This window comes from Tinamus guttatus, unplaced genomic scaffold, assembly GCF_059628265.1.
Source record: "Tinamus guttatus ecotype Peru unplaced genomic scaffold, ASM5962826v1 Tinamus_guttatus_pri_ptg000063l, whole genome shotgun sequence".
Taxonomy (NCBI): Eukaryota; Metazoa; Chordata; class Aves; order Tinamiformes; family Tinamidae; genus Tinamus; species Tinamus guttatus.
Genome location: NW_028288597.1, coordinates 449,532 through 476,562, shown reverse-complemented (window position 1 = coordinate 476,562; position 27,031 = coordinate 449,532). Strand labels below are relative to the sequence as shown.

Below are 27,031 nucleotides of genomic sequence, written 5' to 3'. Positions count from 1 at the left end.
CACACACACACACCCCCACCCACCATGTTACATGCTGGAGTACAAAAAGTGATTTTCTTCTGATTCAGTACTGCACTTTTCATACAAACCTGATCAGTTCAGAAGTTTCCCAGCTTCATTACAGGGCTCACAAAACAAACCTTAGTTTTGCCATGTGCTCTGTCCATTCCATGAAGTACACAGAACTCACAGGCACCTTTAACTGGAATGTCCTTTCATTATTTCTACAGCTGAATGTAATAAATGAATAAAACAGGAAAGCCCTCTCCTCCAGGACTTTCTCAAAAGTGTATCTTTGACATATGAACAGATGTAGGAATATATATACATCTTCTTTTACTGAATCAACATCTCTAGATCAAAGACTTGGAAAAAAAAAAGTCTGCTGAAATTACAGCTGTTTGTTAGAGCTAATTCTTCTCCTCTTCCTCCTCTTCAATCCATGCTGAGTAACTGGAATTTTTTTTAGGTAATCTCTTCTTCTGCCTTAGTTCTTCTCTGTAATTGTATGCGAAAAGGTTTGGGTCTTCATCACACATTTTCCTATAGCCATTGCACAGATTACTGAAGTGTGACATGGAGAGCTGAACAGGACGCAAAGTTGGATCAACATCTGCCGCCATCATCAGTTCTTCTGTTTTTTTCAAGCGTTCCCTTTCAGGAAACAAAATCCTAAACGGGAAAACAAAGGCAACCAAATTACTCATTTTCCCCTCAGAACGAAAGTAGTCTCTTGGGATTGTATTTAATATAGGTTTAATATTTAAGTATGTCATTACCTTAGCTGTCTCACTGCCTAACTAAATGGATACAAGAGCCTTTTTTCTACAAATGCAATTTATTTATAACACAGGAAAGTACATACATATGTCCTACATTAAACACAGCAATGAATGGTTATGCTAACATTTTGAACAGCTTACATAGCTGTATTAGAATTAGCCTATACTTAAAGAGCAACAACACAGTAGACTTTGTGCAAACAAAATCAGAGCCAAAACGCATGACTCTCAAGACAAGTGTTCCATTCCAGGGGGAAAGACATGGATATCACTTCCTTAATACTGCCAAGCGAATGCCAGGAAAAAAAAAGAAGTCAAGAAAGAAGAGAAAGGCATATTTAATAATCATTCACTTGTAATATTTACAACTTGAAAAGGGTGCCTAGAGTTAGATTTTACTTACTTTATGGTCACTGATCATAAGAAGTCCCATCACTTCCTGTACTCTATTTGCTACCAGAAGCATTAGCCCCTCTTACAAGTTCCCCAAATCTTAATGAGTGAGTGTTATTATTTCAAGTGCCTGGTCAGTGTCTCACAAAAAGTGCATTATGGAAACTACTAAAAGCACTAGGGAACTAGCTTTTTATTAGCAGTCGTCCCTAGTTGATATGAGGGCAGGGAGGCAGAAATCTGTGTGTGTTTGGTGCATAGGCTTCATCCCACTTTCAGATCATCTGCCTCGGTCGTACGTAGGTAAGAAAGAACTAAAAATGCCTTTATTACAATGCATCTTTCCCAGCCCTTTTTTCTGCAGGTTGCCTGGACAAGCTAGTCTAAAAGCTTTAGGTAAGTGATGGTTGGGCAGACAGAACTTAAGAAAGGGTTTAAAGCGACAGGAGAGGGAAGGGATTTCTCAGACTAGACTGAAGCATGTGCTACTCAAGCACATGGTCAAAATACAAAAACAAAAAAAACCCTCCACAATTATTTCAGCATGCCCGTCAGCAAGGTTGAAATGTATCAATGCTGATTTTGCTATCTCTCCCTCCCATTATTCTCACATCTGAATGAGTAGTTAAAAAATGTAGTTTGACTCCAAAACACTTAATTGTCTTTAAACCTAGGCTATGCACTAGCTTGCGTACTAGCGTGTACATAAACCCTCTTTGTGAAGAGTAATGCAAAAAATTTTTAATTCTTCTTTATAGACATGTTTAGTCTTTTACTGCCATGTTTCCTGTAGCTCATAGATGTTACACACATACTACCTTGTTTTCATACACTGTGTTAGCTATAACTAACTCAATAGCCCCTATTATAAACCAGACTCTGCCATGCTTTTTCTCAGGTCAGCTAAAGCATAAGAAGATTGTGTTCCTTAGCTGCATGCTAGACTAAAGCATGATAAGCTGCTATGGGATATGTGACGTGCAGCTTCCCCCTCTTTCCCTCAAAAGAATGTAAAGCACTTCTAGCGCTCTGACCTTACACAACGGATGCATTTGAGAAACTTTTTGACAAGCATATTCCACCTAAAGCAACATGTGCCTTCTGCTAACATTCTTTCTTTCACAAACAAAATTGAAAAATCAAATGCTAACTCACTTGGTGTTGGGGCGGCAGGTCTCTCATTTTCTGAACAAACACATATTTGAAATGAGCACATCAGCACTCATTTTAGATCAAATGTTTGACAGACACCAATGCTACCGCAAGCAAAAATCCATACTCTCCCCACAGAATACCAGAGGCAGAATTCTATGCTTGCCTTAATACTAGTGACATACAGGGCCTGTATGGGTGGTGCCCAGGCTAACTCCAGGCTGCTTGAGGACCAAATCATGCCCTGCATTATCCAGCCCACAGCCCAAATGGCAGCCAACGCCTCTCCTTCCCTAAGAGCCGCTCGGCCTGGTGCGTGTTCCTGCAGGGCCGCCCCTTACTGAGCAAGCCAGGCACGGGTGTCTGTGCTAGGGGTTAGCGAGCTATCCCTGCAGAACAGGCTGCAGTGGTCGCCCCTCAGCCAGATAGGGCTCCTTATCTGGCATAAAATTTAAAGAGGCAGTAAGAATACCATGAAATGGAAGCCTAGAGAGAGAGCGAGAGGAATTTTTACCTTTTGACATTATCCCTACATAAATAAGTACACTTTCCCACAGATCAAGTACATGCTCCCTCTTCATACTGCAAGCTTCAATTTAGAATTTTAAACTTACTTTTACTTAAACAATATCATTATGCTGATGCTCAACTTACTTACTTACACCTCAATAGCATTTGTGTAGTTGCTTGTATTTTTGTGCCTTTTTTAAGGTCTGAGAAAGACTATCACCAATTTATCTCAGTAAAAAAGTTTAACAAACAAACAGCTTCGACTTCATTAACAAAAAATGCAGTAATTGTTACATAGTTTCAGCAGAAAGCAATACATGCAACATCTGATGAACTATATTGGCTTTTAAGCAGTTACAAATGTAAACAGCATGCATAAACACAAAAATATATAGCTAAGGGTGCTTCTTGACTGATTTAACAGTTGATGCATTTGCAAAACAGTATCTGAAAGAGAATTCTTCATGAAAGGTCCTTACCCAATTCCACGGCAGCAATATTTTCTTCTAAACTGAAAAACACTTTGAACGACTTTTTCTACAAGCTTAAAGGGTTGTTGTATCTTTGGTTGCACCAGAGGAGTGAAATGCACTACGGCCACATCCACCTAATAAGGAAAAACAAAATACCAAGATATTTGATTTATACATATTCATTTGAGACATCTTCTTCCTAAATTTACAGGTTAGACATCAGGAATCCATCAGACAAAAGAAGACATTACTGTGACAGATAATATAGCTGTGTGGTGACTCATGTCACACTAATCGAATATAAAGATTTGCCTTAACTTTCAAAGTCCTGCTGAATTTTTATCTTTCTCAGTTATCTACGTATTTCTGATTAGCTCACATTCCATTAACAGTTAATACTTTTTCCCCCATGATACTTGCTCCATCTGGAACAACCTCCATGTAATCTGTAAAGTAATTAGCGTGTCTTTCTTCAGATCTTTCCACAAGGCAATTCCGACATGATATACAAATGAGACAATATTCACTCTCCAGGCTGAAGGGCAGTTGGAGAAAATTGATATTATAATTAGAAATCAAACTCATTCCCTACATGTTTTCTATTGCTCTAGGGCTTTTCTGATATGTGAGCCAAGGAATTGCTTTTCAACACATTAACATTTTAAAATTCTAGTTTAGTCAAAAGAACAGAAAGTAGAAATAAGTTCACAATCAATTTAAGTGCCAAATGAACTTTATATTTACACAGTGTATCATAGTTCACTCTAAATCACACTTGAACGTTTCTGCACAGATTGCCCTTCAAACGTGTTTTTTTTTTTATAGTTCTAAAGTCAGCTCGATTCACACACTTCCCCTGTGACTAGAGAAAGAATGAAAGAACATCCTACATATATATCTATGGATAGACATACATACACATGTATACACTCAAAGGTGCATACATGTATTAAGAAAATCCACATTTTATCATATATAAATGAAGAAACTAAACGAACTTATGCATTCACACCTCTCTATTGTAACAGGCTGGGCTAAAAATCCAGTTCAGAACAAGATTGAAAAATACGCTAAAGTGTAATCTTCCAAACAGGATAGGAACAAGTACAGAAAATTTTCTGTGGAAGAGCACACAGAAAATCTGTATAATACTGACACTGAATTATGACAAAATTTTTACATGCCCAACTGTTAAAAAAATACAGTCTCCTATCAAAAAGAAAAAAAAAAAAAGAAATCAGAGAATGATCCATCTTTTCCAAAGGTCTGAAAGGCAATACTGGCTGGAGAAAGGGAAAAAAAAAAACGGATTAAATGTGGTGATGAAAAAACATACAGCAAGTTTTCAATATTAACAGTATTACTGATAATATTATCAATATTATCAAGTATATGCTACAGAGTATTCTTCTCTATTTCACATTTTTTCTGAAAGTTGGAGTCAACAGTAAGCTTGTAAAATTATTTAAATGAATAAAATGTAAGTATTATAAAAAGGTTCTAAGAGTTTCTTTTAAAAAGTGAGGTAACAAAGCAAAACCTGACAGATGTAATCTGTAGACAGAAATGCAAATAAACACCTTCTCCAAAGCAACTTCTAAATTCTTCAGGTGCTGATAGTTCCTACACTAACTACAGCAAACTACTAGGAAGACCATGGGACCAAAAGGAAACTTGAGCTCACACTGTATGTCAGAGAAAAAAAAAAGAAATGAAATGCTGTTTTGACAAGAGGTATAAAAAAATATTGCAGGTACAAACAGAAACCTGCCCCAAACGGAGTCTGCTCCTCACTGCAATCCAACCTCCTCCAGAATGGAAGCAATACTGCTAGTGCCACCCACTAAATACCCACACTCATTAGCCTGGCTGAGATACTGCCTCTATGACCACAGATGCAGAAACCAACTCCACTTCTCTGTGGCCCAATAAATGTATCGGGATATGCTTTGCTCTGGAAAGTACTTCCTTGGGATCAGATCCTTGCTTGGAACACACTCGCTTGGGATCAGATCCTTGCTTAAACGACATTCAGCTTCAAAGCGTGCAGCTGCCCTGAAAGCAGTCAAGGATACTAGATGCCCTGCTCTGGACTGTAACATAAAATTGTTCGGAGGAAGGTACAAAAGCAGATCACCACAGATAAAATAACGAGTCCAAACACAGAACAGGATTTTCCAACAAACCTATTAAGTGCGCTAAAAAATGAGCGGGTCATAACCCGAATACTGATGTTGAAAAACCTTATCCACAACTTGGCTTTAACCAAGGACAAGCAAAAGCCGACATCTAGATTTTTATTCCAGAAAGATGATTTCATTACAGGAAAACAAACAAACAAACAAACAAACAAAAACCCCAGCTGTTGTTCTTTTAGACTCACAGCAGTGTAACGAACATCTGAATGTGGCTGCAAGTTTAGACTGCAGCCAAAACCCATGGGCACTCATGACAGGTAAATGTAAATGTAAATCACTCATATTCCTTAAAAAGAAAAGGATCCAATGATTAGGGGAAAATGCAGCACCTGGACATGCAAGTGCATACTACACCTGACCATCTAGCACCTTGCACAGAAACACAAGAGCTTATTTACACATATAAACATTTATTTACAATTTTGCCATGAAATAAAACAACACATTTGCCCACTCAAAATAGGGACCAGAAATCTGTCAGAGACTGCTTGGGATCTCCTTGTCCTCTCAGTCTGCAGAACTGTTATAAAGTGAGCTAGGAGGACTCTTGTTTTCAGGAATAGGAGCTGCATCTTCAGCAAGAATTATGGAAGGGAAACCCCCCCACCAGCAGATGCAGGGTTCTACTAAAGAGAAAAACAGCTCAATCGCAAGGCTAGTGGGCAATAATTTCTACTTCTGAAACAAAACCCAACACTTTGCAGCATTTGCTCCATTGTAGGCGCTGTTTTCTTTGGAACCCCAGGAAAGCTGCCTGGTTACTACAGCAACAGATGCAGGGCAAAGCTCTTCGCTTGAAATTGGCCGCTGCTTGAGAGCCGTACGTGCTATTTTCCCCTAACGTTTTAATATGCATAAAATAGAGAGCAGAATTACAAAAACCCATATACTGTACACAAAGGCATTTACAAGTTACTTCAGGATAATTTTATTAGTACCTTTTTATTTTTCCCAAACACTTTGGAAAACTTTACGAAATAATACTCCTTAGAAAATAATCAACAAACACATCACTCCACTGATACAGGCTGAACTCTGAATAGTGCAGCAGTAATTCTCCTCCTGCCATTCAAGTATATCTTCAGTACAATGAAGTTTTATGTTCTAAGGCTGCATGAACACATTGCAAGAATACAATTTAACTCAGAGTAGCCTGCTCCCTGGCTGATAAAATCAACACTCTAAATCACGATGACCTGAAATGAAACAATTTTTTACTAATTTACTAATTGTTGGCAGTAAAGGTCTTATGTTAGGCAATACATGCATCTCACAACAAAGCTATTTTGCAAACTATTTTACAAGCTATTTTTTCACCTATGCTTTTCCAAGCTGCCACTTCCTCTATAAGGAACTGAAATCTAAGTAGAGTGTAGTAAAACTTCATAATAACAGAGTGCTTGTCTCCAAAAGAGGTACTTCTAAGTCAGAATTTCCACAAACCAAGTGTTCAGTAGCAGAATTTTGTCCATCTACAACAAAGAGGAACATTAAGTCCAAAACCAGACATGCCAATCTCACAGCTTTCTTGTTCTGATATGAGGGTTTCATTTCGACTCACTTCTAACAGAAAATAATTGTGCCACTGCACTAACAAGAATAATCTAATCCTCACATAACAATAGCTTTGTTATAATTCACCTCCATTTACACTAGTGCAAGGCTCAAATCAGTCTCGGGGTTTAGAAAATTTCCCTAGAATATTTTGCCTTTGTAAGTTAAAACTTAAAAGAGCCAGGGGTTTTTTTTTTTTTTTTTTTTTTTTTTGGCTCTTGGTGTTTAATTTCATCCGATGTCCCTTCCTACCTCCTCCAAAACAACAGTGGTAAAATCAAAGATCAAAGGCCATTTTTAGACAAAAGTTGATTAATTCTGATGATATATCTTAACACTCATTCCCCAAATACTTTACAAATAGGGAAGGTATTGGTGAGTTTTACTGATATAAACTAAAAATATACAAATGTAACACACGTACAAGTTCAAATCAAAGCTCCATCAAGACTAAATACTGTCTCCAGCAGTGACAGGCAGCTCATGTGTGGAGAAAGGAGCACTGAGACAGGCCAAGCAAACAGCAGATTTTGTCCAGAATATCCCATCACCCTTTGTGGTCTGTGCATAGGAATGTGTTCAGCCTGGGTAAATCACACTCTGGTCCCTACATTCTCTAACTGCTCCAAAGAACTCCAAATAGATTTATGAGACCTGACACACTTTTACAAATACATCCACATTTTTTTTTAACAGTAGTGTTTAAAAGATTTCCCAGGACTGCAGAAAGTTTTTGACAAGCAGGAAAAACTTCAAGAACATCTAATCATCTTATGTCAAAATGTATACATTACATTAACTTATATGGCACTTACTGAATCGCCACACAAGAGCCAAACAGAGGTTTTAGAAACTCCCAGATGGGTCAATGGTCAAGCTATTAAATTTCACCTTGTCCAAAAGGAAAACTCCTATATGTTTCGAAGGATATCAAATGTTCTTCAGTAGAAGACAAAAATAAAGAAAATGACTTTGTTTCCCAAACCTTTTGTAAAGCAAACAAGATCACATGGAAAGCATAAATTAGGTGCAGAACGTATGGTTGTAGCACTGCTCCCGTAAGCAGGATTCCTTCCCCAAACTTCTTGATTTCACACACGCACTTGGTGAGGCCACTTACCCAATTCTCTACAGTTACTGTATAAGCCTTACCAGCAGGCTTCATTCCTTCATTCACTTGCACAGACTTGCGGAAAGACAACAGAGTAAAGGAAAACGTACAGATGGCTAAGCCTATGGGAGAGAGGGGCTCTCGTACAGATGGCTGTTAGGGAGAGAGTTCGGTAGTTGAAATGTACTGCGCTTCCAATTACAAATTAAAACATATTGCATAGCGCTTTCCTAGGAAATGTAAACTCATAAGGAGATTATCCGTGATTAAAAAAAACACCCTCTGGCTCTAGCTCTCAGTTTGGCGGAAATGATTTCTATCCCTACTTTTAAAAATACAAAACTCTATACAATTTCTGATTTCTCAACATTTTCTTGCTGTTGTCACTGTTTGCTGTTCTCATCTTAGAATCTATGTTTCCACATATCTTGGACTAATGGTTTCCATTAATATTTTTCTCTGTAATCTCTTTGCTTTCCCTTACTAAGTGTTTATCAAACAAAACTCATTAAACAAAGTAATCCTTTATTCTCTGGTGGATGGAACTAACAGAGGGAACAAGCAGCAGTACTGCACTTCGAAGAGAGAAAAAGAACAACACTCCGAGAGAAGAGAGAAAAAACAGCAGCACTCTGAGAAATTTTTGTTAATACAAGCCAATGCAGTTTTATATGAGAAGGGATAGCTCTGTTCAAGAGAACTTGCATTTTTCCAGGGCATCTACAGTGAAGAAAACATCTTAGACCTCATATCCGGCAGTAAGTGCTACACAGAGGAACGTAAAATATCTGTATCTTTTATTACACTGTATAGTGCTTATACTTGAGTTTGTCGTGCCTTTGATTTATTTCACCCCATTAGCTATAATGTATGACTACTGTTTGCAGTGCTTTGGGTTGGTGTTTGCATGTTTGAATATGCTGAAATTAAAAAAAAGAAAGCAGCAACAAGAAAGGCTCATGCTATTAATCAGCTGATCCAGCCTATGCTTCCGAATGAGAGTTTTGCACTATCTAGACCTGTCAGTTCCTTGGGCGAAAGAAGCTCCGCCACCTCTCATGGGGGATATTATGCAGCAAATTATACGTGTTCGTCCAAGCAGCTCCTCACAGTTCAAACACATTGAAAGGATTTTGAAATAACCAAACCTTTGAGACAGTATTTTAAAACTGAGTAGCTGTTAGTATCCTCACCTTAATTATAAGCCTTTTAAAAAATATATGCATGACAGAAATAGCACATCTTCAAATAATTACCTGGACTAAGGACAGTAAATAAATTCTAGTTCACTTACAGATTACTTCCTACATAATGCTGTTGAAAACTTTGTTGCTTAGAAAGAATACATATTCATCAATCATGGTCATCTTACAGATAATAAAGTGAAATAAGTACAACGCTACAGAGATTTTGTGTTCCACTTATTTCAACTTTATCCCCTACTATTTCATCTTTTTTTCCAAAAGTTCTACTACCGAAGACCATTTTAATATTTTCTTCATATTTGGACAATATAAAAAGTTAAGAATCAATTAAAACAGCAGGTCTTAGAAATCATATTTCAAACTAAAAACTTCTCTTTATCAGGCTAAAAAATATTCAATCTGTCAACTGCACACCCCAACTCCAAATGCAGGACACCTTTAGCTTATCCTAACCCACAGGTTTCAAATGATTTTACTCTATCTGCTGTCCCAAAGCCTCAACTGATGTAACAGCAACAGTTCTGCATTCCCACACGCACAGCCATTTTATAATACTACTTATATGTTCTTTCTTGTCAAAAGTAATTTGACCATTCATGTAAGAAAAGTAGAACGTAGTTTTGCAAAGAATTTTGAAAGAAATACTACGTGGCAAATTTGCTAGTGATTTCAGGCAGACAAATGACCATAAACAAACAAATAAATAAAAGGACTTAACACAGCAGAGCTTTTCCTTATCAGTGCGCTGAAGTATTTTATGTGAAAGAGAAGAATGTATTTTATTTTCTCTTGTAAGAGACTCTTGTTCCAGTTTGTTGGTCTAAGTCAAGGACCAAGAATCCTATTTCTGAAAATAAATGTTAATTTAGAACACATACTTAGATACGTGGCCACTTTACTATGAGAATAGAGCAAAACCTATACACCATCTCATTCCATCAAAAGCATTAAATTTGGAGACATTTATTAGATAGAATCAAGTTTCAACAGCTGAAATAAAAGGGTGACTTTTAACCATACTTTATAGAAAAGAAAATATTATCAATGTTCACAGTTATAAAAATAGCTAACAGGAACAGACTGCAACCACCTATTCCATGTTTAAGAAAAGGTATTTTATGAGTGATATTTCTTTTCCGTCACAGTATTTGTCCAGAATGGCTTATAAATCCGCAGGTTTTTAGTGTTCACTTACAACATGCTTTTGCAGAGCAAGCCAGCGGTCTGTGCATTGCAGCTGAACACAACTTCAGCAAAACAAGCCACGCTGGCTGGCTGGCTGGCAGTCGTGTCCACACAGGCAGCTCCTTACAATCAATTCTAAAGCACCGTCCATTTGTCATCATTTCTGTTCAAGTACCTTCTGCACAGCTGCTCAGCTGCTCTCATCTGCTACAGGGTCACGTTCAGATATTCATTCAGATAGCTCTAATTTTAAATGCAAGCTCTTTTGTTTGCTGATTTCTTTTTCTTCCCCCCGCCTTTCTCCTCCCCCCTCCCCTCTCCCCATCACACAGAGAGACGGCTCCAGCTTTGGCTGCGAAGCTACCAACCAGTTGCGCACATTTGCGAGAGAGAAACAAGGAGACAAAAGGTGACAGCAACTCATCCCCATGGCATCGGCAGGTCTGCAGTGCTTTGCTTTTATTCTAGCTTTGCTTGGCATTTTTGGAGACATCACGGCCACTCTCCTACCTAACTGGAAGATAAACGCGGATGTTGGTTCCAATATCATAACGGCCATAACGCAGATGCAAGGGCTGTGGATGGACTGCACGTGGTACAGCACTGGGATGTTCAGCTGTACCCTGAAATACTCTGTGCTCTCTCTCCCTGTCTACATCCAGGCTGCACGGACCACCATGGTACTGTCTTGTATCCTAGCAGCTTTCGGGATTTGCATCACGACAGTTGGGATGAAATGCACCAAGTTCGGAGGGGACACCGACAGCAAAGGCCACACTTGTTTCGCGGGAGGCGTCTGCTTCATTCTTTCAGGAATCTTTGGATTAGTACCAACATCTTGGTACACAAGAGAAATAATCTCCAATTTTCTGGACACAACAATTCCGGAGAGCAGCAAACACGAACCGGGAGGAGCTGTCTATATAGGATTCATTTCAGCAGGGTTTCTGCTTACCGCAGGTGTGATCTTCTGCACTTCCTGTTTTAAAAAGCAGCAAGGACCATGGATTTACCCTGCAAAACAGCAGCACTTCCCATCCACACAGCAAGAGAGCAATGCAGGTTACAACCTGAAGGACTATGTGTAAATCTGAAGCTTTTTTTGTGCTATTTTCTAAACAGGCTTTTCTAAGCCTGCTCATTTTAAAGAACACATATTTTTCTCATGTCAAGGCTGCAATTTTTAGTAAGGCATTTTTACATTTAATGACATCAGCAAAAAGAATGAGGTAGGAAAGGTAGGAAACAAAGCTTAAGTCTGCTGCAAGAGGATTTTTTCTAATGCTTTTGCAAAACTGGTTCTTTCTGGCTTTCCAAATAAAATTTACTGGAGAAAAAGGAACCATTTTAAACCGCAGTTCTCAGTACAATTAAATTGATAGTTTGTTAGAGCAAAGATGCTTAAAATACATTGACACCTATTTAGCAAATCTGACTATCAGTAATGTATGATGTGTGGTGATGCAATTTACTTTTCATTTTTTATTTTAATTGAGATGAAAGTAAAAAAGGAAGCACTCGCTGTCCAAGAAGCTCTATTCATTGGTTTTTAAGACAAATCTGCCTTGCACTTTCAGTTCTCAAATGCCTTGCCAACTAGATTTCTTTTTTAAAAAATATATTTTGAAAAAATTTCCCTCTGCTAAACAGTATTTTATATCTGCATATCAGGCTGAAGAATTAACACTATCATTCAGATATTGTCAAAAAAAATTATTCTCCTACCCAAACTGCTACCTGCTGTGAGTTTTCACTTCTAATTGTAAAAGAAATGACTATTAGGCATTCTTCAGTTGCTACAAATCTACTACACAACAAATGCTACACAAAAATGCTAGATTTGAAGAGCAACACAGGATCAGAAGTGGCACTATGAATAAGAAGACTTCTGAAAACTTCATAAGGAAAACACACAGGAAAACACACACTAAGTAACTACATACGAGAAAAATCTCTGAGTGTTCTGGCTCACACTTTCTCAAAGCAGCTTTTACAGCTGATACACTACAGCTACCACTTACTGTGTCTTGTGCATTTCTAGCCTTCTAAGGAGAACTTAGGAATATGGTAACAGTGGACAATCCTTACAACAAAGGCAACTTAAAAATTTTTCTTATTCCCATACCACTCTTGGTTGCCAGGTTATTACCTCAAGTTCACTCGTATACTACAGAACAGCAGTAATTTTATATATACAGTTAGCATAAAAGACCTGTTGCAAAAATTAAAATACTCTATCACAGCATTTGAGAAGGTGAAACTTATATTACACCCAATAATGCCAAGTCTTTGTTCCATAACCTCTGAAAGGAACTACAGCTTACTTGTACCACTATTATTAGGGAATAATTTTGAATTCCTATCTATTAATCCAATCTATTCAGCAGTTGTTCATTAATGCAGAGATTGAAATATGGGCAGAACCCCAGATTTTCTTTGTTAGACACAATGTTGTACAGCACCATTCTGTTCCATAATCAAGAGTTTATTACATCTCCACTTTTATAGGTACTGTTGAAATATTTTTCATTCCTTAGACAAACAAAGTAAACATTCCCAAAAGCACGCCTGTCAACCCTTAGTAAGGGCTCTGGCATTAACAGTAAGCTGTGATCATTGCTAACGCGAGTTCGAACTGACATTTATTAAACAAGAACCAAATAAGTTTTAATATGAAAGCACAGATAAGAGGCAGTAATTCCACTTTGCTTTACAAGCAAAAATGACCTCTTCATCTGTTACACACAGATGTGTTACACACAGAGCTCAAACTTTTATTGCTAAAACTATATGCAGTTTACACCTGAAGTTCTTTGTGTATCTATGAAATAAAATCTGAGCATTGAGCTATTTAAATTACAATACACTGCAACAACCTTCCATGACAAGAGCAGTTCTATCTGCAATTGTAGTATCTGAAGTCATATGTTAATCTAGTGCTAAAACAAATAGGTTCAACACAGAAGATATACTGAAGGAAAAAAAGGTATATTGAAACAGGTGCCAGGCCTGAGTGACTTGTATTTTCTGCTTTTGGCATGTGGTCAGCATTTGTTTATGCTCAAAGAAATGTATTAATAAATACATTCTTGCTTTTACCTTAGTGTCTTTTTTTGAGAAGTCTTTATTCAACTGATCACCAACTGACTGCAGGATTTCTATGCTAAGACATTTACCAGGACTCTATGGGAAAGGTGCTCTGAGGCAACTAAGGTCTTTTTGGTAGAGAAAGTAGGAATATTAGTCATAGCTTCCTAAGTTTGAGATTTAGTCAGCAAAAGACTTTTGACTGCACTAGCACTACCATATCCTCAAACTTAAATCCAATATTTAAAAGAAAATAGGTGAAAATTGGAACTGAACACTATTTCACAGGCTTAATGGTGAGAGGACTTCCAGAAGCTCTTTCCAAAAACATCCTCAAAAAAAAAAATTCCTCCTTTACTCTCACTAAAAACATATATTCATTTACAATATCAGATACTTAAAATAGTTCTTGATTATTGGCCTCTTAAGAAAAAAAAAAAGGCATATTGCTAGTGCTTTTCAACGACTTTAATGGCATTCTCCTAAAGAAGCGTCACTATTCATCATTAGTACAAAATTAAGTCATGACCTTACATTACAGGTCTTGCTATGGGGATCTTCTTTAAAGTGGAGAAAAACGTTACAAAGAGAAACAAGCATTTTAATTTTTGCTTCAACCTGTACTATATGTGGATGTATCATCACAACTGAATTGCAATGGTTTCTTAAAAGAGAAAATAATCAGAAATAGTAGAATTAATTTTTGAACTACTAAAACTATGTTTAATATCATGGTATAAGTTATAAATCAAAATTCACTCACAGGAAATCCGTAAGCTTGATGTATAGTTAAGTCACAGCAGAGAGGAAAAGAAAGTACACAACAGTACTCAAACTAAAATAATAAACCTGGAGTTCACTAACCCTCATCTGAGATGACTACTACTAGATTCATCAGAAAAATAACACAGCTCAAAGTAGAAGCTATATATCTATATATGTCCATGAAGGAATGATCCTCCCCACTGTTTTAGCTAATCATTCATCTATCCTCCAAAGCATGATAAATTATGATCCACTTTGACAAAATATCTGCATATCATTACCTAAAATGCTTTAGGCTCACAAGTGCCATCAATGCTTTGGCTGAGACAGTTTTTGACACAAAATTCCAGAGATTAATGCTGTTTTAATATTTCTTTTGTTAGCTTTTGGGTAATCTGTGACTCTTTGACCACAGGCACACTGCTCTTCAATTTGATTCCGTACACTACTAACACTTCCAGTTCCTAACTCCAAAGGCTTTAAAGCGAATTACACGCATTTGACACCTCTCATTACCACCCTTTATTTATTTATTTATACACAACGTCTCACCATTCAGGGAATTTCTCCACCAGATAAATCTACAGCATTCTACTACTTGACTGAAAAGTTAATCAAAAAATCAGAGAAAGACATCGATCCTTACCTGCGGCTGTGGAACAAAGGCTTCACCTGGAATTATGAAAGTGTTTTCAACAGAGCAGAGGTGCTGAGCCATGATGGACAGTCTGCTGCGTTGCCTACCTCCTGGCTTAGCTGTGAGCCTCTATGGAAGAATCAAAACATTAGAATCAGCAAAACTGAATTGACCAAGAGGAAAATATACTAAAGCCATATTTTCAGTATAATCTAAGGTAAAGACACATTGACTAAAGAAAAAAAAAAAGGAAAAAAAAGTAACAGTTAAACCAATCTTTACACCCCATCCATTTAGAATTCTTTTCTTCCCCCCATAAAATAGTATTTCCCTTATCATATTAATATACATTTCACTGCCTTGCAGTCAAATGCAAATGAAATGCAGCAAAGTCACCTTCTGTAAAACTTTGTGGAAGTCAAAATAATTTTGTATGAACATAGAAGACTAAAGCACTTCTGACTGCTGGATTCAATTCAAACGTCTCAGTTATTGACAGTATTGGTATATTCTTTCTTTACACTGCGTCTGTATCAATTCCCTATCAAGAACAAATTGAGCTCCACAAACTTGAAAAACACCTCACAAAATTTCTGCATTATAAACTACTCTATGGCTACTACCGATATAAGGACATTGTATCCACTTTATGTAATTTAAGAATACCTAGCAATACAGAGCATTTAACAGTTCAACTCAGTAATTCGCAGAATACAACAAGAAATTTCTCATGAGGGTTATCAAAAATTCTGTATGTTAGTCTTGTCGACTAAGTAAATAAATAGTGCAACACTTTTGGCAGCTGGATTCTGTGGGAATCCAGAGATGTCCCAGTCCTTCGGCAGTTCGTCACTCTGGTTTGTTAAGACTTCTGCCCCCACCGTAGAGGCAGTTGGAGAGATCATGTGTCACAGAGGGCATCTCCACTTCAAACAGGGCTTCTTAGGACGGATCTGTCCATGTTGGAGCTTTAGCCAATATGCTGGATGGTGAACTCAGACAGCTGAGATTCCCTTTTACTCAGTGGGAAGGAACTCAGACAGCAGACAGGAGCAGCAATCTGCTGAAGTACACAAAGCAGCAGCTGTCTGTCAACATCCAGGCGTGTGGAGCAAGGACACTCCAAAATGTTTTATTATATTAAGGTAAAAGAATTAAGTAATCAAGACACACAAAGTTTTCCACACTTTCATGATCTGTCAAGAAATATGTTCTGTATGTTTTGCTAACACAAACAAGTTCTAATCATAAAAGGCCCTAAGTAAAACAATCCTCAAAAAACAGCTTGATAACACTACATTAATTAAATCAAAATGGAATTTTGAAGATTCTTGTTCTTATTTACCATTCCCTTAATCACGAAGAAATGATGAAAATGCAATTTGCGTATCTGGGAACATCTGTACCTCATGCAGCTTTAGATGGAAACTGTGCTCATGAAATGCTGCCATGAGTATTAAAACTATGCCTAAAAAAGGTATTAAACCTATCACCAAAGTTTTTATTTTATTTTTATTTTTTTTAAAAAGACTCCCCTGAAAGGCAATTTAACTATTAGCACAAAGTAAATAAAGTATTTTTAGAGAGGTTGTTTTAGAAAGAAAGTGCAATGATTTTTTTTTTTTTTTTTTTGCATACAGCAGCATTTAAAAGCACCTTAAATATTGTTTCAGAGGAAATCCATTAAAATCCAGCAGGTTTTTACTCTTTGAAAAGAGAAAAAAGAAAGCAAAAAAAGGAAAGAAAAAGCAAAAAAAAAAAAAAAAAAACCAAACCCAAGGCCAAGACTGGAAAGTCTACCAGTGCACTCAGCTATGCCCTCCCCTAACCTCCATGCAATGCAATGTTTCATTTTCCTACAATGGCAAGGAGACAGACACACGGCGAGGTATTCGAATCCTTCCACTGCCAGTTTCAACAAGCCAGTCCACTTGCATTGAAACACGCTAACACGTCTCAGACAGCCAGTTCCTCCACTTCAGCTACACACGACCTTAAAAAGATCCAGCTCTGAGCAGTAACACCTTTAGAAGAGGCTAGGAATGTACTTTCGTAAGCAATTTTTGTAGGCTTTTTTACCCCACTCTGTCTCAAGATTTTCTTTGTTCTTATAGTATAGTATAGATAGCATCTGCACTAAGCTACCCATGCTACAGTTCACCTAAAGGGACAAAATATTCCTATCTATTATTAATATTTTACCAAAGCATAAAGTAGAGCAAAGATTTGGAAACCTAATGTGGACTTTACTCAAGGTGATAACTAAACATCTCTTTCAAGCCTTCTCTTTCAATCAACATCTCTTTCAATCTTTTTACTATCAACTGCTCTCAATGACTATCTCATTGACACCACAGCACTTCGTTTATTCTTCAGCTAGCAGTATCATATTACTTGGGTTTTCTTCATGAAAACATATTAAAAAGTCCATTAGCAAGTTTGCAAAATCTGTCATAGAAATTAACCTACATGAACATACAAAACCTACATTATCAAAGGCTATGAAAAAGGACCATATGAAGGAATATTAAACACACTTTAGTACACAAGCCAGTTTCTGCCAAACTGCATTTTTTTTTAAACTTGAGTATTTATATTTAACCTGTATTAGTTAGGAAAATGTAATGGTATTTTTTCATCCACTTGTTGCTGAAAAATATGTGTTCTTCTACTTTATTAGCGCGTTTTAACCAGCAGACGGCAGTGTTAATAGAGTGGTTAAATACTGAAGCTCACATTCTTCTAACATGCCTCTAGATAGCAAAGCAGTTAGAAACACACCAGCTGTGCCAATGGAAGAGGCTACTGCCCTCAACCTCACACCTAACAGGCTATGACACCTCCTGCCAGCCTGCAGAACTTTAGCAGAACAGTTAGGTGAGCTGCTATTCACCCTGATTTACTGAAAACTAGAGAGGGAATGGATATTCATTCCTCATGCTTCTGGGCCATGGATCTCCTATTTAAATTGACTTATTTTAATGGAGCTCAGGATGTACTGCTCTCAGGTGGCAGATTTGAAGGTTTTTTTTCCTTCTCCCTCCGCCCCCCCCCCCAAAAAAAAAAATCAATGCTATTTTTACCACACAGAACTGAGGAGATCTTAACTAAGTGATCTGCCCAACACTGTGTTGCTTTCACTGCTGCAGATATCTGGTCTTAGTCCTTAATAGGTCTCAGAATGCAGTATTTGATAACATAACTGACAATTTCCATCAACGGTTTTACTCAATTTAATTGAATCAGGTGAGAACAGAGAGGTCAACAGCAATAGGTCTAAACTGACATAACTTATGCTGAACAGTTGTGTTACTAGGAAACAGAGAAAAGTGTCATCAGCAAGAAATGCAAAGAAACTTTCCATTTGTTACACCAGCTAAAACGAGCCTGACCACAAAAGAAAGTCTGTTGGTTTCACTTTTCTTATTGTTAAAATCAAGATACTCCAACTAGTTATAAAGTTAATGGTCTCCATAAGGCCTCCATATATTCTTATAAAAACATAAGATTTCTTTTGAATATAAGAAATTTTCCTCTAAAAGATACAAATCCACAGATACCTAATCTGGTACTGAACTTTTATGTAATTCATTACTTGTATTAATATTAAGATATTTAGAGACACAGATTTTTATTCTCATTCCTCCTGCTAATCATAAGACAAAACAGTCTCATGTGAAAGGCTACTTCTCTCCAAAATGTATATACCATGATGTCAAATCAATTATTGAAATGTAAACCATGCACAATGAAGAATTTTGGTCTTTACTGCGAGCTCAATGTTTAAACAAACATTAAGAGCAAGAATCAAGAAGTCCCAGAATATCAACTCAACCACAATTAATGCTGACGCATTACATGAACGTGTATCATCAATTTCCTAATGTTTTTAATTTCTCAACCTTTTAAGTACAAGGAATTTAGAGTGCATGGTATTTTACATCCCATTTGAGCTATGCTCAGAAGCACTATAATCTGCATGTCACTGGTGGCACATACAGCTGGTTACAGCTATAAAAAGTACAGAGTGCATTTACGTTCTCCATGCTATATGATGTTTTTCCACTGCTATCCCAAAACTCTGCAGCCTCAAGATTTTTGTATCCTCACTTCACATTTTTTATTATACTTTTCAATGTCATACTTTGCAATGTAGTATTATCTGTAATGGCCTGAAATCAATCTGGAAAACAGAAATGCCATGCGAGCTCAGAAATGACTAAAGCAATCTCTTTTCTTACATACTCAATGTTTGTCGCTAACGCTCTCTAGAGCCACCTGGAACCACTTCACCACTTACCTTGAACCTTGACTGCAAGGTCACCGTAATAGTGGCACAGAATGGTTTGCTAAGACCACAATGTTACAACAGACATGCCACTTGCATACATAATTACTGTTAATTCCATACTGTAAAAAGCAGTAACATTTTCCTTCTAGTGCTTTTATTTTGAAAGATTAAAATTAAAACAACATATACATTTAGGTCACATAGAGAACCAAATATTTCTGAATACTGAACTAATCACATAAAAAAAAAGAACTGGCACATCAGTTTCAGAAATTTCTTTTTTTTTTTTTTTTTTTTTTTTTACACAGAACAAAATGCAGATAAAATGACAGTAGAATAGACTTTTAAGTCTGAAAGTACTTTGGAGTAAGTCATCGTAATAGCAGCTGCTGTAAAAACTCTCTCTCACAGGGCAAAGGAAATAACTTTTTGTGTAATTCTTGAGATGATTAGAACATAACAAAAAAACTGACTGATAAAATGGTATATGAATGACAGACAGTCAAAGTTAAAGATAGAAATGTGTTGTGTTATCTATTCATGTTGAAGCAGATATACTTCAAAAAGAACATATTAAGCACCTTAGGGAAATACATCCCTACAAAAGAAAATTTTAATAATAATTTTGTTTGCTGTGAAAGGAACTGAGCCGATAATTAAATATCACCTTCATGATTTATAGCCAAAGACTGACACACAAACGGAAAACTGAACCAGCACTTTATTTCTAAAGCCAACTGAGATGGTTTTGTACTTTAAATTATAAGCAAAATATTTCATGTGAACAAAGTTGTATTTATTACGTTTAAAATTTTAGTAGAAATTAACATCTTACCTCCCCAACTTCCTTCTGAAAAGTCAACGTCATCTGTGTCCTGCCATAAAAAAAAGGTCCATCCCTATTAGAAACATTTTCAAGCCATTTGATGATCAGAGGAGTTGAAACACTGAAGGGCAAATTTCCAATGATATGTATATTTGGTGGCTCTGTTAACATTTGGTGGACAAAAAGAAAAAAAAAATCTATCAAAATTTTGAATAAGACTTTGGTATGAAACAGCCTATAAATAAGAAACGTGTATATCAACCTTGACTTAAAATATGAAAACATTTTTTACTATAGCTCATCAAAATTATATATTTCAATCTATATCTATCAAGAACACTGATCAAACTGCATTACTGTTCAAAATCATCAGCTGAACAAAAAGTGTCTAGCCTTGGTGTCTAGCCATTTCATCTATATTAGAATAAATCCACAGATTTCAGCTGAGTTATTCCAGAACAGCTGAAATATATATTTTAGGCAACAGCATTTCCATGATTTTATACTATAACATTTAGGTAAAGAATAAATACCAAAATTTATCATTCTATTCAATAGTTTTATGCCAGGTTCATTATACTGACTGTTCATAATCCCCAAATAACTAGTCCAACTGGATACAGTTCTGCCTGTGCACAAGAATCCTCTGAAAACAAAAAGTCTAATAGTAACCACAAGACTGCCTGTTAGTCAACAGAAATTATGCATATTGCTCAATGAGTGGGCATTTCATTAGTGGAGGTCCTGGTCACCAATCAGAGGTGCAATAAAATGGGACAGATATAAAACCTTGTTTCTTACATACAATAGTGGTTAATAATATGAATGATAAATTATAGCGAATTCAAGTTGGATTTCTGTCAGGCCTTACTTCGTGTGTACTTGCTAGGCTCTCTCTGATACTTCTATCATATTTGTGATTGTTCACAAGTATCAGACAGGAAAGTATCTTCCTGACAGGCACCAGCCTTTCATTTGTCTAATACAGTTACGTTTCCAAAAGGGATACAAAATCAAGTCCTAAGAAAAAACGAGGCTTGAAAAAAGCCTCTGATTATATCTGATATTTGCCAGAGATAGCCTGCTGAAGCCAAAGCAGTAAAAACCAATATTATTTCTCTTCAAGTTTTAAAGATATTTAGAGAGGTTTCTTCAGTGGAAAAAAAACATAGGTGGCCTTGGGCTTATTCCAAAAGAAGAAGAACCTGGAAAGAAGGTATACTGTTTGTCTTACGTTTATGTTTTCCAAGAGTCATTATTATTGTACAGTGAGGACACGCTAACGCAAGAACAACTGCAAAGCTCTTTCGTAATTTGGACTAAGATGAATGTGACACAAACTCTGTATTTTTGGCTTAGAAGATGATTCTCTAATTGTTCCCTTCTAGAACATAAGAGAGATTAGTTGCCTTCTCTCTTCTTAACTTCCAAATGTACCAGCAGGAGAGAGTAACATCTACACTGACAGAGTGAATTCCAGCTACATTGACGAACTTAATTTAACTCAGAAACCTTAAAAATGAAACAATAAATAAACCACAATGAAATACTAACCATCCTCCCAGTTCTTTTTTAAGTGCTTTGGAAAAGCTTTCTCCATATTATAAGTAAGAATATCTCCATGAACAATGTGCACTTTTCCCGGAGCTGCTTCAGAGAGCATCTGCAGACAATCAAGCAGAAAGAGGTGTAGTTCACATTAGGTATCCAACAGATCCATTTACAGCATCAGCAGCAGCAAGTATGAAAGCATGTCCTGTGTATTTATCTCTATAATTATCTAGTATATTAAAAAGCATGACAGCAGTTAAAACTGTGTGCATTATTAATACTTACTTTCAAAATGTGAACATTAATCATCAACAATTTAAAGGTGCAATTTTGTAAAGGATTCTATTTACAGCTATGGAATCCCTTTTTCAACCTTCAATGAGTTAAATTCTGTGTAGTAAGTACAAAAAAACAACTTAATTAAAACCTAGGTCAAGAGTGTCTGGGGCTTCTTATCATCACGCTTAACATAAATAAGAACTGCATTTAATTTGTCAGCAGAAAAACATGGTAGCGTACTGTTTGCTTGAGTCAAAGGCTGCAAAACCAAACTGAAACCTTCTCAATTTTAAAACCAATGTGTATAGCTAACATTGTTTCGGGTAAAGTAAGGACCAAGTGATTTTCCATTATGCAGATGCCCTTGCTCTTCAGAGGCACCTGAAAGGACATAAAGAACACGGAAGAAAGGGAAAATTCTATATTCAATCCATTCCCTGCTGAGTGCCTTTTGCTCCTCATAAATCGTTCCTAATAGCCTAACAGCTACTGGGGCACATGACACAGGGAGGACTTTTTTAAGCGAGACAAAATAGACAGACTCTCAGCTTATGGTTCATTTTGTGTGCATACATACACTTCAGTTTTGCAGTAAAAAGGAACCAAACTTCAGTTGGTGATCGAGATCACAGCCCAAAAAACAGTGAGTGAAAAATGCTGAACGATTTACATCAGTAATTTTATAAATATCCCCAAACAAAGTGTTAAGTAACAGACTCTAACTGTTAATCTTTGACAAATTCTGTTACTTAAATCTCAGCCCTTCTAATGAGCATGTTTTTGATAGAGCTTTTAATGGGAAACTAGAAAAAGAGGCATTACAACCCACATCATTATCACAAAAGAATCATTCTTTTATGCATCATGTTATTGGGGGAGAACTTTAACCAAATTTAATATCAACAGATGTAATATATTACTTGTTCATTTACATCCACTGTTACTGAATTGTAATATCTTTATATTTAATAACCTCACCAAGGCATATTCAATAAGTAAGTTGCTAATGAAAAATGACTAATTTAATCTAACTGAATAGTAAAGCAGATTACAGACCAAAAATTCATTACAGACTCTGAAAATTATGCTTTTATTCAGAAAATCCTGCTTTAGTAGTTGTGTTTTGGAAATCCAGAAGCTTTCTAAACGTTTTTTTAAAAAAATCTGTTAACTAAAATCACTATCATTTAACCTTAAATTCTCTCCAATCCCAAATGAGACCTTAAAATAGAAAACGATAAATACACATTTGCTAACACTTAAAAAAAGTGAAAAAAACCAAAGAAAAAAGGGCATAAACAGCATGCTGTATATGATCAACAGCTAAGCCTATGAAGGTATATTTACACGTATATTCATTTTAAGGATATAAGTAGTGTCATTAACATCTTACAGTCATGCAAAAAGATAGTAGCAGTTCTCAAGTGAGCAGGCTGTTCACTACTGATTCACTACAGAAGACACAGTGAATTAATCTGTAATGTAAGGAAAGCCCTTTGAATTGCTATGACCTGAGCCTGCAGAGCCCTATGGGAACGATCAAATCTAAACAGATCCTTGAGTCTCTTTTAGTTGCTAGATTTAGCCGGCCAACTTATACTGACTTTAATAGAAAGGAATAAAGTTTAAGAGTGTTTTTGGAAAACATAAAGTACTTATTCTGCTCTATCAGGATATTAAATCTAATTGCACTGTATTAACTGAAGATATACACATGCATGCAAAATGCTACATAGTAAAGGAATAACCATTAGGATTGGAATGAAAAAATAAGATCAAAAGACATCAAAGAACGTCAACTACTATTTCATTTGCACATCTCAACCTGCAATCTAATCAATTTAAAACCCTGTTTAATTTTTTTTTCCATATGTGCTGTAATTAATCAGTTTTTTTTCAACTAACAGGTAAAGCATTCAAACAAACAATCAGATGGATTATTATGCTCCTTCCAGTCAAAGCTAAGCAAAATATCTGAACATCAGGAAGAAACGTAGGAAATATTAACACTTCAGACAGAACTTGTAAAGCTATTTTAAAATGTTCAGATCAAAACAAGACACTCTGAATCTTTAAACATTTTTAAGTGTTCTTCTTCCATGCTGTACAGAAACTTATGCAAATTACTCTGGCTGATACCTTCAATCCTGGAATAAATCGAGCATCTTTTTCAACTAAAAGGAGTTGTGCAACATCAGCATTGAGGATAGACCTGGTAATTCCCCCTGGCCCAGGGCCCACTTCACACACATGCGCATTTGTCAATTCGCCAGCTTGTCTCACTATCTTATCTGTAAGACACAAAAAAACATACCAAGCCTAATTTTTCCAAAGGATCCAGCTCACTAAGATAAACCCATTGTTTATTGTTGAAATGCAAGTGTGCTTATCTCAGAATAGACACAAACAATGACACATCCCAGTTAAAAGATCACATACATGCTAAGCTGCACAGAATTCAGATTTGTGTCATCCATACGCTCAGCTGTTTAAAATGACTATTTTCAGTATAAAGCCTTTAATGTGCAATGTCCCTAATTACAGAATTACAGAATATTATTTTTCATCTGTAAACCAGCAACACTATTCTGCTTCTTCAGGAATATACTGGTATTCATCATTGCAAAGTCTCAGTACTTTAAAGGTATTTCACTATAGTAAACCCATTTTGAGGAAAATGAGGAAGGAAAAAGGATGCAGTGAAACACTAACAATATTACAACATGCAGAGATCAATTTTATGGAGGAAGAGCTAGAGTAAAGGTAAGAGTTGGAATCAAGACAACTGGTAATTATAGAAACTGTGGCAGCTAAAAGATCATGAGGAATATCTGCACACACATAAAAAAGTAAGGCTATAATGTTAGAACACATGAAGAGATAACAGCCAGGAAGAAAAAAATAAATAATAAAAGTAAAGTAAGGTTAAAACAAAGCAGCGAATGAAACAAATTGATAAGAAGCATAAAGGGTAATGATGACGGAAAATATGCTGCTCACACCATAAGGTTCTCAAAACCAAAGATATGTGAAGTCTTGTTTGCATGTAAGGTTAGGCTGAACACATGCAGGCATTTTCATTCCATGCTGGCAGCATGGTTATTCAGGAACGGGAACTGAGTTTTATGCTCACACCCTAAAACTTCATCAAGTTTTCGTTTTCAACTGTAGTCAAATCATCAGACACATGGAAGTGTCATAATACACTGACCAGTGCAAAGCCCAGCCACCCCCAGAACAGTTAAGAGTCCCATCACAAATTGAAGAACACTGCCAGTTTTGTCACCCATTGCTGAGACAAAGCTAAAGACAACTGAATGGACCAGAAAAATCTAGTTGGCTTAGAAAGCTACAACATTCCCAGGAATCATAAACACACAAGCTTTTGAATCACAGTATACAGAAAATTAAAATACATAGTAAGTTACAGTACTTTTTAAGATACACAAAAATTTGAAAAGAAAATCTTTCCCTGTTGAATCAAAGCCATAAATTACGACAGTGCCTGAACGGTAATAATATTACTAAGGGCTGTTGTGGCATAGGACTGCATCCAAGCGGGTCTGGAAGATCTCCAGAGACGGAGACTCCACAATCTCTCTGGGCAGCCTGTTCCAGTGCTCTGTCACCCTCACTGTCACGAATTTTTCCTTAAGTTCCTATGGAACTTTTGGTGTTTCAGTCTGTGGCTGTTTCCTCTAGTTCTGTTGGTGGCCACCACTGGAAAGAGGCCACTCCCTCCTCCCTGTGACCCCCGTGCCCAAGGAGCAGCGCCGCCATGGCGGGTAGAAGTTTACCACTGCTCAGTGCCTCTCGGTGTGAGTGTCGTGCTCACAGCACTGGAAGCTTGACAGATGTCATCACACAAATGTAACACTCTCAGCTACAATCTGAGTTCTGAAGAAAACCAGGAAACATATTTTATAGAGGCTAAAATTGCATAAAACATCTCACCTGTCAATCGCAAATCCAATAGAAAGTTCTGGAAAGCTGTTTCAGTGCTCGGAGACGGAAGAGTTTAATAATCTCTCCAATAGTTGGCAGAGGAGGCAGGCGGAAAGCAGCTGCCTTTCCAGGAACAGCCATCAGCCAAAACTACTGCCTTCCTCCTACTAAGACATTGAGAAGATGAATTCGAGTATATGCAATAGATTCCAGAACACACAACGCTAAAAACTTTAAGTTCACAAACCATGGAAGACTGACACATCATTATACACGTGCTGAGCTTTAATCATGAGTATTTTCATGGCTGTATGCAGTGCTTATGTTAAGCATGTAGTCGTTGCACTTGGGTTAATAGTTATGTTACACAGGTTTGCCGAAACAGTAGGCAGAACAAAAGCCTCTCATAACTGCTCCATCTTTCACTACTTAAAATTGGAAAACATACATATATAAAGGGCAGTCTGTGAGAATTTCAAGTGTTACATATACCCAAGAAGTACTTCATGAAAATTGCCCCCAAAACAAAAAAGAAACTTCTTAAGTTTCTGAACCACAGAAGCACCTTCTCCTCCAAGCAGAAAGATAAGCAGTCCCAGGTGCGGGCCCAGGCCTTAGCTGCTTATTTTAAGGAACTCTGTTCGTTTTGGGCATGACGACAGGACATTCCGTGGACACCTTACAGACCGTGGCACTAACGAACACCGGCCTAAAGCACGTGCACGGTGCCCTATTCTCCTCAGAGCCTCCTAAGGCAGCACCTTTCAGTTTTTTGTATCTCAGCAGGTGTCTCACGACCAGGGCAAAGCCTTGGCTGAACAGGAACCGATTTTTCACGGAAAAGGGGACACAGGCGGCTCCGCCTTCCACGGTCGGTAACGCGCGCACGTTCCCGCCACCCCGCCTACCCCGCCGCCACCGCCTCCTGCGCATGCGTCGACCCCGCGCGTGCTCCTGGTGGCCGAGGGGAGGGGCCGAGCAGGGTTGGCGCAGGCGCAGAGGCTGCCAGCGCGCTCAGAGAAAGTCGGAGCGCGGCGCCGCTTAACGGGCCGGGGCTAAGGCCCGGTAAAGACGCCAAGGCCACCGC

The 27,031-nt window shown here is 37.2% G+C and overlaps 2 protein-coding genes across 3 annotated transcripts; one reads left to right on the top strand and one right to left on the bottom strand.

Moving 5' to 3' along the window:
* Window positions 1-334: 334 nt before the first annotated feature.
* Window positions 335-26,097, bottom strand: TFB1M (transcription factor B1, mitochondrial). Of its 2 annotated transcripts, XM_010211991.2 has the most exons (7): window positions 25,954-26,097; window positions 24,139-24,290; window positions 21,724-21,832; window positions 20,179-20,330; window positions 15,062-15,181; window positions 3,317-3,444; window positions 335-672 (listed from the first exon to the last, which is right to left on the bottom strand). In XM_010211991.2, the coding sequence occupies exons 3-7, from the start codon at window positions 21,830-21,832 to the stop codon at window positions 411-413; spliced, it is 771 nt and encodes a 256-aa protein (XP_010210293.2). In that variant the 5' UTR covers window positions 24,139-24,290; window positions 25,954-26,097; the 3' UTR covers window positions 335-410. The 2 variants fall into 2 exon arrangements, with proteins under 2 accessions (XP_010210293.2, XP_088375731.1); XM_088519605.1 differs by lacking the exon at window positions 25,954-26,097 and having other exon boundaries at window positions 21,750-21,832; window positions 24,139-24,162.
* Window positions 10,923-11,651, top strand: CLDN20 (claudin 20). The gene has a single exon (XM_010211988.2). It carries the CDS (start codon window positions 10,992-10,994, stop codon window positions 11,649-11,651), a length of 660 nt encoding a protein of 219 aa, XP_010210290.1. The 5' UTR covers window positions 10,923-10,991.
* Window positions 26,098-27,031: the final 934 nt, after the last annotated feature.